We start from the raw sequence: 12,165 nt of genomic DNA, 5'->3' as shown, positions 1-12,165 counted from the left end.
AGCTAGATAAAAGTCATGTTATTTGTGGGTGTTTGGTTTTGCTGAAGCTTTTTTTCAAACCATTTCCAGTGAAATGTAGGAATCTAACAGCCAGTGCCATAACTTCATTGGCTGTCTCAAATTTGGATTTTAATATGAGTTCTTCAAAATGATGACTAGTGGTCAGGATAAAAGATTGGTCTCCAGATGGCTCCTTCCTTTACAATTTGGCATTCCTTGGTTGACTACTCCATCTTTGAGGTCTGACCTTGCCTGCAGCATGCAGTAGGATCTTGGACCCTGTTGGCAATCTGGTGAAGGCTAAAATGAAACCTCAGAATTATGTATTTTTTCATTCATAATTTTTAAAATGCTTAGTGTAATTTTTTTTCTCATCTAAGTTCAGCAGACCCCCTAAAATCTACCCACCATCAATGAACCTCATGTTAAGAATCCCAGGCAGAGGACAAGGTCCAGGACTCAATCTTGAGATATGCACATACAATTAAGGCATGTGACATGGATGATGAGTTAGCCAAAGATACTGAGAAGGAGCAGAAACACATAAAAGAGGACAGAACCAAGAGTAAATAGTTTCTCATATATATTCCCAGAGAGAGGTCAGGAAGGATTAAAGACTTTAAAAGGCTCTCACACTATTTATTTATTTATTTGTTTGTTTGTTTATTTGTCCATCCATTTTTTTTTTTAAGTGAGGCAGGTGGGGTTAAGTGACTTGCCTAGGGTCACACAGCTAACTAGCTAAAAAAAAAGAGAGAGAGAGATCATTGGTAACCTCGTAGAGATCAATTTCCAACTTCAGGTTGGAAGCAAGATTGCACAAGGTTGAGGCGTGTGAGATGAGGAAGTGGAAGCATCAAGCGTCGAGAGCTTTTTCTAGCAGTTTTGGCTAAGGAGTTGATGTCTACAATAGATTCAGTAGTTCACAGGGATTTTCTCAGGCATACAGCCAAACAGCAATGCATGCAACATTTTTGCCTTGCTTAGAATGTTAAATCCTCTTCATCTGTATCAACTTTTTTCTTCTATAAATTTCAATTAAACTACCTTATTTTGATTTTTAAGTATCTAGAAATATAAAACCTTTTTAAAGCTTACAGTCAGACAAGTATATTATTTTAAACTTTTGTTACAACAATTAAAACTTATGCACCTTAAAGTACTTTTGCTTCTCTTTCTTATACACAAGAAACATCTAGGATTTTAGTTATGTTAATATGTATACCAGCTATAGATGATTCAGCCACCAAACCTCTAGTTTCCTCAGCTGTAGAATGGGGATAATAATTGCACCTATTAGGGTTGTTATGAGGATCAAATGAGATTAATTTTTTTAAAGCACTCTATGGGGGCAGCTAGGTGGCACAGTGGATAAAGCACCGACCCTGGATTCAGGAGGACCTGAGTTCAAATCTGGCCTCAGGCACTTGATACACTTGCTAGCTATGTGATCTTGGACAAGTCACTTAACCCTCATGCCCTGTAATAACAACAACAATTATAATAAATAAAGCATTCTATGCCTGGCACATAGTAGGTGCTCAGTAAATCTCCCCCCCCCCCCCCCATCTTCCTTCCCTCCTTCTCTTCAGTTTTGTGGTGGAGTTGGTTGATTGTTTTAGTGGGCCTTCTTATTAATAATGCCTAACCAAGAATAAATATAGTAGAAAACAGAATTCCTGTGGTTAAAATTGCAAGTGAAGATTTTAAAAAATGATCCCTATTCAAATCACAAAATGAATCTCAATTATTTCAGTCATTCAGCAAAAAGTCAACAATTGACTTCTGCCCAATCCAATTAATCCAGCTCTATGACTAACTGCTGAAGGCACCAGATTCTACAAGTGTCATGGAATCAAGAGATGGGAAATAAGAACAGGGGTCACTTAATTCATTAGGTTGGATCAACCTTAAATAATATAAAGATGAGAATTTATCCTAGTAGGTTTTTTTTAAACCTCTAAAAAATGAGACTCCACACCTTCCCTGATAATTAATTTCAGTGTTTAATAACTCATCATCAGGAAATATTCTTCCATTTCTAATCTGTATTACTCCAGAAAGGTTTTAAATGTTTTCCTTTTGTTTGATCTTCATTTGAGAAAGTGGTCATTTTGTCCAGCCATCTGCTTCAAAGCAATCAAATTGCCCAAGGTCCCCCCCCCACCCAGCCACACACACACATACACACACACACACATACACATACACACACACACACACACACACACACAGAGTTTTGTGTTTTTTTCCTTTTTCTTTCTTTTTTTAAAAGACTTCCAGGGAGAAATGTTTATCACCTCCCTTGGCACACAGCCTTTTCCAGTATTTAATCAGTCGGAAATTCAAGAAGTTCTTTCTTATATCTGTGTTAAATCTCTCCTACTGTAATTTGTCCATTTCATTTCATTTAGTTTTCTGAGTAGAGAAATGGCATAAAACTCCCCATCACACAAATCATGAATATATTTGAAGAAAGCAATTACCTTTTAACAAGATATATCAAATTTAGGCTGGCCTCCCACCATTCTTCTGATTTTCCGTTCCTGTAACCCCTCTTTTTTGCTTATGATCTTTGAGTTCTCCAGATCTCTTAAATAATTTGTATAAACCAAATTTGAACATAGTATTTTAATAAGGTTCTTAACTATATCAGCACACTCAGTGTTCCTTCCATATTCCAAGTTCCTATTGGAATATATACCCCAGTGTCATGTTTTAAAATAACAGTTCATTGTTGATTTATGTTTAGCTTGTGTTCCCACAATGATGCCTAGATGTATACTTACTTGGGCTTCTCTCCATTTAGATCTGGGATGTTTTCCCCTAGTTTACTTACTTCTTAAGATTGTACTGTTTTCAGGGTTTTTTTCTCTACTTTGTTTCAATTACCAAAATCTCCATACAAATTCAACACAACAATTCAGCAAAAATTTATTTCAGTCCCTGCTCTGTTTGGTGTACTTTGTTAGCTCCTGGGGTTACAAAGAAGGGCCTGATCTGTGCCCTAAAAGGAGCTTACAGATCTCAGTCATTTTAATGGATCTTTTTTCTCTAACCCTTTAATCTCAGTGACTGTCCTCTGCACAGTCTCTAAGTCTCTCAAATTGTGGCCAAAAGTCTGATTTATGCTAAATGTTTTGGGAATATTACCTCTTTAAGTAGTGTCCTTTATATTCTCTGTCACCTAGAGGAGTATTTGTAAATGCAAGCATAATGAACTATATTAAACCCTAAAGTTAGTTGTATTATTCCAGCATTTAGCCTGTTCCTAGATTTTGCTAAAACTGTTGGGCAGGTGACTAATTGTGAGTCTCCCCTTCTAAGAATAACATAATAATATGCAGTGTGTCTTAAACCTATCCTCCTGCCTAATCAGGAGATGACTCCCAGGTGTTTTCCTGCACTAGCTATTAAGTTGTACTCCCTGCAGCAGTACCCAATAGTGACTGACTAGCTGATTTTCCAGAGAAAGTTGTTTTGACATATTATAGCAGTTCACTAGGCCCTGGTGGATTGGCTTTTAATGTTTTGTTTTAAACACCAGCCTCTCCAGATATGAGTTAATCACACAGCAGTTCTCCATATGCTTTGTGGTGTGGCAAACCCAACAGAAGGTACCTAGGAGCAAACAACCTCATCCCTCTGTTGTACTGGAGGACCCTGTTAGCCAGTGATAAGTGCTGGTATGAGAAGTATTGTAGAAACCCTAGACTATTTTAATACAGAGGTCCTTCATTACTCCATTGCCCCTTTTTTGTAAATAATCATCTATTATAATATGCAGGCAGTGTAATTCTTACCAGAGAAAAAGTTAAATTTTGTTTTGTTTTTTAAGGAATAGTATAATGGGGATCGAAGAATATACCATTTATGGGACATCCAAAATGCCAAAATGTTAATTTTAAAATCATCAAAAGATACTACTGGTGCTTTTAAGTAGAATCTAAGGTCATACTAGCTAATTTATTAGGAACCCCAAACTGTTCTTTTTTTGTGGGGGGGAGGGGGCAATGAGGGTTAAGTGCCTTGCCCAGGGTCACACAGCTAGTTAAGTGTCAAGTGTCTGAGGCTGGACTTGAACTGAAGTCCTCCTGAATCCAGGGCTGGTGCTTTATCCCCTGTACCACCTAGCTGCCCCCATATTTAATACCAGTAGAACCCGTACTGTCCTTTATCAAGAGAAAGCAATTAAAAAAATCGTTAGCCATCTGGTAATATCTCTTTTACTGTTCTTAGTCTACTCATTGTTCTCTTTTTATTGCAGTCCTACCTCATGACATAATTTTCCTGAAGTGATTTAAAACCTTCAAGTAATTGCAAATGAATTGCAATAAAATTGCCACCATGCTGCCAAAGTCCTTTCCTCTCACAAACTCCTCCCATCCCACTGGCCACATTTACAAAGTACCCAGATGAAGAATGGGAAGAAATAAATACCCTTGTTTTCAGACCTTAATAAACAGGAAATGGCATTCAGGGTTTAATTGCTTCATCCTTTTTTTATCTTAACAAAATATTATTTGGATTTTGATGAAGTAAGGACGATATGGTTGGGTTTGATAGTTGAAGGATAGAAGTTTGCCAAAGTATCAGCCAATAATAATGATAGCTAACATTTATAGAGAGCTTACTATGTGTCAAACACTGTTCTAAGTACTTTACAATTATTATCTCATTTGATCCTCATAGCTAATTGGAGGAGGAGGGGTTAGGTGCTTTACAATTATTAATTATCTCATTTGATCCTCACAACCTGAGGGAAGAGGATATAGGTGCTATTATTATTCCCATTTTACAGATGAGGAAACTGAAACAAATCAGTTAAGTGACTTACCCAGGGACACACAGCTAGTAAGTATCTAAGGCTGGATTTGAACTCAGGTCTTCCTGACTCTGAGCCCATTGCTCTATCCACTGCACTTCCAAGTTGCCCCAACATAAAGAGGAAAGAAATATTAGAAGATCGATCTTGGGTTTTGTTTATAATCCTATTTGTAAAGCTTATTGCTCATTTCGATTCAAAGCATGTTTTGTAGTGACCTAGAGGTCAAGGAAGATCTGGGTTCAAGTGTCATCTCTAATGCATATTACTTTGTGTGACACTGGGCAAGTCATTCAACCTCTCGGTGTCCTAGGCTATTCTTGAAGAAGGTGTCATACTCCATTGGTAGAGGTAGTTTTCTCACCTGGGAATGCCATATAACATTGAAATTATATAGGGCAGCTGGGTGACACAGTGGATAAAGCACCAGCCCTGGATTCAGGAGGACCTGAGTTCAAATCTAACCTCAGACACTTGACACTTACTAGCTATATGACCCTGGACAAGTCACTTAACCCTCATTGCCCCACCAAAACAAGAAAAGAAATTATATGTTCAGTTCCCATCCCTATTGTTCATTTAAAAGGTATAGTTTTGATTCTATAGCTATTTATAAAGAGTGTATTAGCATTATATATTTTGCATTCCATACTTTGAGCCAGTTACAGCCAAAAATTTCATGCATTAAAACCTCTATTTATGGATAAATATCTCACTTATATAATTACATTTGATAAAAAACAGCATGAGGAGACCAGTTTGAACAGCATAGATGTGTTCCTTCTTTTCTAGCATGACCTTGAGTGAAACTCTGTCTTCACCTCAGTTTATAAATTAACCTAAATGATGGAAAAATAAAAAGTTCCAGTTCTTTAATATTTTTGTTATTCTTCCATTATTGCAACTATTACTCAATGTTCAGGCCTCATGTAGACATACTTATAATAGTTAATGATTCATTAGTAATTAGTTTAGCAGCAGGTGGCTCAGTTGATAGAGCATTGGACTTGGAGTCAGGAAGACCTGACTTCAGATGTGGCCTCAGACACTTAATAGCTGTGTGACCTTGGGCAAGTCAAGTAACATCTGGTTTCCTCAGTTTCCTCATTTGAAAATGGGAGTAGTAACAGCACCTGCCTCTCAGGGTTGTTGTGAAGATTGAATGAGATAATATTTATAAAAATTGCTTAGCACAGTGGCATTTCCTTTTCCATCCTCTTATTTAGGATTACTGGTTTGGGTCCAAATGTGTGATTTCATTAGTTTAAGGAACTCCCAGTATGAAAACTACTACTAATGGAGATCAGCAATTTATCTGGCAATTTCTAATCTTAATAAGTTGCCTGGGACACTTAGATGACTTAGATGACATGGTCACACATTCTAGTGTGTGTCAGAAGCTGTACTTGAACCCAAGGCTTACTAACTTGTCCATTAAACCCTGTTACTTCAAACTAATACTATGAGTCAAGATTGTTAAAAACTCATTTCTATAGCTTAACACAGGAGTAAAGGAACCCTTTGACTATAGGGTGGATCTGGCTCTCAGTTTAATTTTTTCTGGATCTCAGGGCAAGTATCTATACTTATATATAAAATATGAGTTATAATGCCCCATATAGAATGTAAGCTGATATTGTTGTAGAGGTGTAAAATTACTTGAAAACAGCCCTAGAAGACACAAAATGAAGATTTGCTCCATTAACATATCTCTGTGTGTGTGTGTGTGTGTGTGTGTGTGTGTGTGTCCTCACAAATTCTTCTGTTTCACTGTGTGTTTTTATTATACTTTGTATGTTAGTGTTTTTCTCTCATGGTAACTATGACTCAATATGTATTATTTTTCCTTTGTATAAGTCTGTGTGTCTTCTCAGTCCCTCTTGGTGTCTCTCCCCTGTCTGCCTTTCAGTGTATCTCTTCTGCATGTTGTTTTATGTTTGCATCTTTCTCTGCTTCTTCCATCTTTTGTATTTTGTCTCCCCTGACTTTTTTTTTTACCTTTAACTAGTTCTCACATAGACTTGATTTTTCTAATTGTTTTAATTATTTATTGAACAGAATCTTCATGTTCCCTCTTCTCATTTTAAAAGCAAATCAATGAAGCATAGATATCATCTTGTACAAAAGAGAACTTCTTTCTTTTTTGTTTATGTAGCCCTCAGTTGAATATTTTCTATGTGCTAATAACCCTTGATAAGAAGGGGGAAATGTTTTGTTTTTTTAAAAGAGGATCAGTTTAGGAGGGGGAAACTAGGTTTGGCCAGTTACTTTTGAAGAGACTCTGAAGCTGGCCAAATGACAAGAATGGAAATTCACTTTTCTTTTTTGTTTATCTTGATCTTCATCCAAGTGCTTTATCTTTTGCCAAGTTTTAGCCCAATTACTCCCTTGCAATTACAAGAATGAAGGAAGCTTTGCCATCTTCATAGTCTGCAGATAGCACATGTGTTTTGTTTATTGTAAAGGCTCTTAGTTGTCAAAGTTAATCTAGGTAAAGTTTGAATTAATATGACTAAGCCTCCTTCAAAAAAAATTTCATCTTTGCTAGTTCAATTTCGTCTCCTTAACCTCTCCTGAATCTTGTCCTGTACCATTAGTTGACTTGAGTTTCTCCTCTTCTACCTTAATTCATTTACCATGCTAGTGGAAATAATGATGAACAAGCAATGGGAGATGAGAATAGCAAAGAACATGGACAATTTACATTTGGTTTTTAGCCCCTGAACATCTTGAAAGTTAGAATTAATTTAAGCAGCCTTTGGTTTTGCCTTAAGCTTGTAATGTCAGTAAGATCCTGTATTGTGAATAAAACAGTCCAGAGGGCAAGGTCTTGACAATTAGGATGTTCTCTGCAGCAAAATTCCCTTCAGAATTCTGTATGAAAGTAACCTCCTCCTAGTTACTAAGCATTTATTAAGTGCCTATCATATGCCAGGCTCTGTGCTAAGTGCTAGAGATAGAAAGACAGCAGATAGCCCTTGCCTTCAAAGAGCTCGCACTCTAATGGGGGGGGGGGAACCACAAGCAAATAGGTACAAACTACATACAACAGAGGTGTCAAAGACTCTGTGGTCCCTCAATGCAGAGGCAACACTCTTGAGAGCCTTGAACTAGATTAAATTCTAACTGGGAAGTATTTAACAAAATTAACAAAAATGCAATAGAACATAGATAAGTTTTCCAAGTCAGTAATATACAGCTGACAGGGATGTTTGCATAAGTTTTAGTTGCCCTTATTTCTATTTGAGTTAGGCATCACTGATGTACAGGATAAATAGGAAATAATTAAGGAAGGGAAGACACTAAGAGGGATTGTTAGACTTCTTGTAGAAAGTGGGATCAGTGAATTGGAAGTCTCATTGGCCAGTTTTAAAATATTCTTTAAATCTTGTCTTTTTATTCAAATATCCCATGCCTGAAACCTAGTAGGTATGAATAAAAGGAGGAAGTTTGGTGTGTTTCACCATTCTCTTTGGTTAGTTTATAAGTTCAATGATTTAGAATTATAAAAGCACTTTTAAAGCTCATCTGATTTGACAAATGAGGAAACCGAGGCCCAGAGAGCCCTTTGCCCAAGGTATCATAGGTGGTAAGTGGTAGAGTTGGAATTTAAACTTGAGTCCTCCATCAGAATATCCAGAGCACTTTGAGTCCAGTTTTCCTGGGGTAGATAGATTCTTCAGACAGTAAGAACTAAGAATGAAGAAAAGGAAAATGTTACATGCAGCAAGTTACCCACTTCTTGCAACTGAGCAATGTAATGTTTTAACCTGGAAACAAAAGTATTGATGATAAGCAACCCTTATACGAGAACATAGAGACCTGAACTTAGACCAAAGTTGAAGTCACTGTGTCAGCATAAAAAGGACATAGAGCACCCCCACTCCCTGATATCTTTTCCCTGTTTCATCTCGTTCATGATCATCATAGCTGTGGATAATCATCCCTAAAAACTTCAACCCTCAACAGGCTAGATTATAATGAACTTAAATGAACAGTGATTTTTTTATTTTAAGTTTCTTTGACATTTTCATTTATTTTCTGTTTTAGTCTAAAATGCAGAGGGGGACCCAAGGTACCACGTGTTTCAATAGACATTCAAATGGCCAGTAACTGACCTCATCTAGAAGTGTATAAATTATTCATCTTTTTAGGATTGCAACCCTCAGCCATGGCAGGCTTTAACATTGTGTTCCCAGTGACAGAATGTGGCTTTAGTAAATAATTACACAAGATTCATACATGCAAACTTAAGTCAAGTTTTGTCTTTGTTACGCTTCTCTCCCAGTACCATGAGCTCACGACACTCTGCCAGTCCAGTTGTTTTCACCAGTGCCAGAAGTTCACCCAAAGAAGAGCTTCATTCTGCCACTTCTCCACAACTCGCACCTTCTTTCTCCTCCTCCTCTTCCTCCTCTTCTGGTCCTAGGACTTTCTACCCTCGACAGGGTGCTACTAGCAAGTACCTGATTGGATGGAAAAAACCTGAAGGGACAATAAACTCTGTGGGGTTTATGGATACAAGAAAGTAAGAGCATTTTTTGCTTCTATTGCTTGGTTGTTCGTTTTAAACGTGAAGAGGAGAAAATCCAGAGCTGCTTCTCTAGAGAAAACAACATATAAGGGGGCGGGGGGAGGCAGGGAAGAGTGTACATAGGATTTGTGAGATTTATTTGTGTACATAACCGATTGTGTCATCACTTCACCTATCCTCTTCCTTGAATGAGAAATGGCATAGACATTAGAATCTGAGACTCAGATCTCCAAAGATAAAAAAACACTTCAGAATAATTGGCCAACTGGTGTGCTTATGGCACACTTCAGCCACCGATGTTCTTGCAGATGTTAAGTGCACTGTTCTCAGCCGATAGTAGCAACTGTACAAGCAGCTGGACACAAGAGGGAATACTTCAAAGGGAATCACTGAACATCCATACATATATTTTTATGTATATTTTGGCACTTTTCATACAATAGAAATTGAACAATATCCTGAGTTACTTGTTTTTATTTATGCAGAAAACATTTGGGGGGTAGATAACCAGTGGGTTTTTCCCCCCCCAACAGGTCTGGTGTCATTTTTTTTATTCAACTTTCCCTCGTATATTGACTTATTAAAGCAATTAGTCCTTAGAGTCTAAAGAGTTAATTATTTAAACAGTTTCATTCCTCTAACAGGTACTTATTTAAATAAGATTTGCTTTAAGTAGATAAAATTCGCCTCCCTCCCTCCTCCACAACCTTCTCCCCTAGTTCAGGGTGCTATACTCAGTGTTACTGATTTAGTTTCTCCTATCTCCGTTTCTTTTAAGACGCCACCAGAGTGATGGCAATGAAATAGCCCATGCCAGGTTACGTGCCTCTGCCAGGGACCTCCGGGCCTCCCCAAAGCAAACATCTAAATCAACAATTGAGGAGGATCTAAAAAAACTAATCGACTTTGAAAGCCCAACTCCTGAATCACAGAAAAATTTTAAGGTATGTAAAAGAAGTTTTCTGGAGAAAGATGTAATTTGTCAATCAGCAAGCATTTGTTAAGAACTTAAGACAGTCTCTACCCTCAAAGAACTTAATGGGAAGACATAAATATTATATAAAATAAATACAGGGTAATGGGGGGGTGTTAAGAGAAGGGTACAAGCATGAGGGAAGACCAGGAAAGTCTTCACATACAAGATAGTACTCAAACCCAGTTTTGAAGGAAACAATCAAAAAACATTTATTAAGGACTTATTGTGTGGCAGACACTGTGCCGTGTGCTGGAGGTTTAAAAAAAAAGAGCATAGGCACCACTAGGCTCTCAAGGAGTTCACATTCTAATGGAGCAGACAACATAAATACATATACATGCATATGTATATATGTATGTATACACACGCACATGCACACACACGCAGTATACATACCGTAAATAGATGGAAGGGAATCTCAGAGGGAAAGTACTGGCAGAAGATGGAGCCTGTGAAAGGGGTGGGGCAGGAAAGGCCTCTTGAAAAGATGGCTTTGAGCTAAACCTTAAAGGAAGCCATAGTAGCTAAAAAGTGGAGGTGAAGAGAGGAGGGCACTTCAGGCATGGAGTCAGGAGGCTGTATGTGAGGAGCAGCAAGCAACTCCAATACCTGGATTATAGAGTGCATGAAAAAGGAGGATAGAAACATCAGAAGGGCCTCAGTCGTGATGGGCTTTCAGTGCCAGACAGAAGATTCTATTTGATTTGTGAAGTAATAGGGGGCCACGTACGCTTAGTGAGCAGGGATTATTGAAGGCAGGATTACAAGGGCACACTTGCCCTTTAGGAAAAGGGATGGGTGCCGTCGTGTTACGTCATGAGAGCTTGAACCAGAGTGGTGGCTATGTGAATAGAGAGAGGGTAGACATATATACAAAAGATTTTAATAAAGGGAGAAATGACAAGATTTAACAACAAATTGTATATGTGGGGTGAGTGAGAGTAATGAGGCAGGGATGATACCAAGTTTGTAAGGTAGGTAGCTGGGAGGATGGTGGTACCCTTCAGTAGTAATGGGAAAATTGGGAAGAGGAAAGGATGTGTAGGAAAAGATAATTAATTCTGGTTTTGTCATGTTGAGTTTGAGGTGTTTACAAGATATCTTAGCATAGATGTCCAAAAGGCAACTGGTGATGATGTGGTTCTCAGAAGAGAGAATGGGGTTGCATATATAGATTCCAGGAATCATAAGATGATAATGGAATCCATGGGGGGCTAAGTTCATCAAATGAATGTAGAGGAAGAGGAGAGATGGGCCCAGGACAGAACCTTGGGGGACCACCCCCAGTTAGCAAGTGTGACCTGGGTGAAGATCCAGCGAAGGAGACTGGGGAGAAGCCATCAGACAGGTGGGAGGAGAGCCAGGAGAGAGCAGTCTTGAAAACCTCAAGATGAGCGAGGATGCAGGAGAAACTGGTAATGAGCAGTGTCAGAGATTGCAGGGTGCTCACAGAAGAGGAGGGCTCAGAAGGGGCTGGCAGGCTTGCCAGCTCAGAGGTAATTGTCAGAAGAGAGAAGTTTCATTTAACTGATGAGGTCAGAAGCTGGACTGTTCAGAGGTCAGGGAGAGGAGAGGAAATAGAGATACCTAGTGTAGACACACAATTTCTCTTAGATTTTTTTAGCCAAGAGAGGGAGGACACATATAGGACAAGAGCTTGGCCCACTTTGATGTAGATCAAGAGAGGTTAAAGCTGGCAGAGACATGGATGTGTTTGTAGACTTCAGGGAAGAATTCTAACAGGAAGAAGTGAGGTGAAAGTACACTGGAGGCACCAGAGACAGCCATTGCTAAGGACATGGAAGAGAGAAGATGGAGTGTCTTGTGAAG

The 12,165-nt window shown here is 38.4% G+C and overlaps 1 protein-coding gene across 1 annotated transcript in view; it reads left to right on the top strand.

Moving 5' to 3' along the window:
- The window catches only part of SIPA1L1 (signal induced proliferation associated 1 like 1), a 381,936-nt gene that overhangs the window by 346,478 nt on the left and 23,293 nt on the right, over nt 1-12,165 (top strand). The window contains 2 exon segments of the mRNA XM_043981815.1: nt 9,114-9,353; nt 10,138-10,303. Coding sequence (XP_043837750.1) covers nt 9,114-9,353; nt 10,138-10,303 — 406 coding nt within the window.

This window comes from Dromiciops gliroides, chromosome 2, assembly GCF_019393635.1.
Source record: "Dromiciops gliroides isolate mDroGli1 chromosome 2, mDroGli1.pri, whole genome shotgun sequence".
NCBI lineage: Eukaryota > Metazoa > Chordata > Mammalia > Microbiotheria > Microbiotheriidae > Dromiciops > Dromiciops gliroides.
Note: the sequence above shows the minus strand (reverse complement) of the source record. Positions and strands in the feature narration are given on the sequence as shown.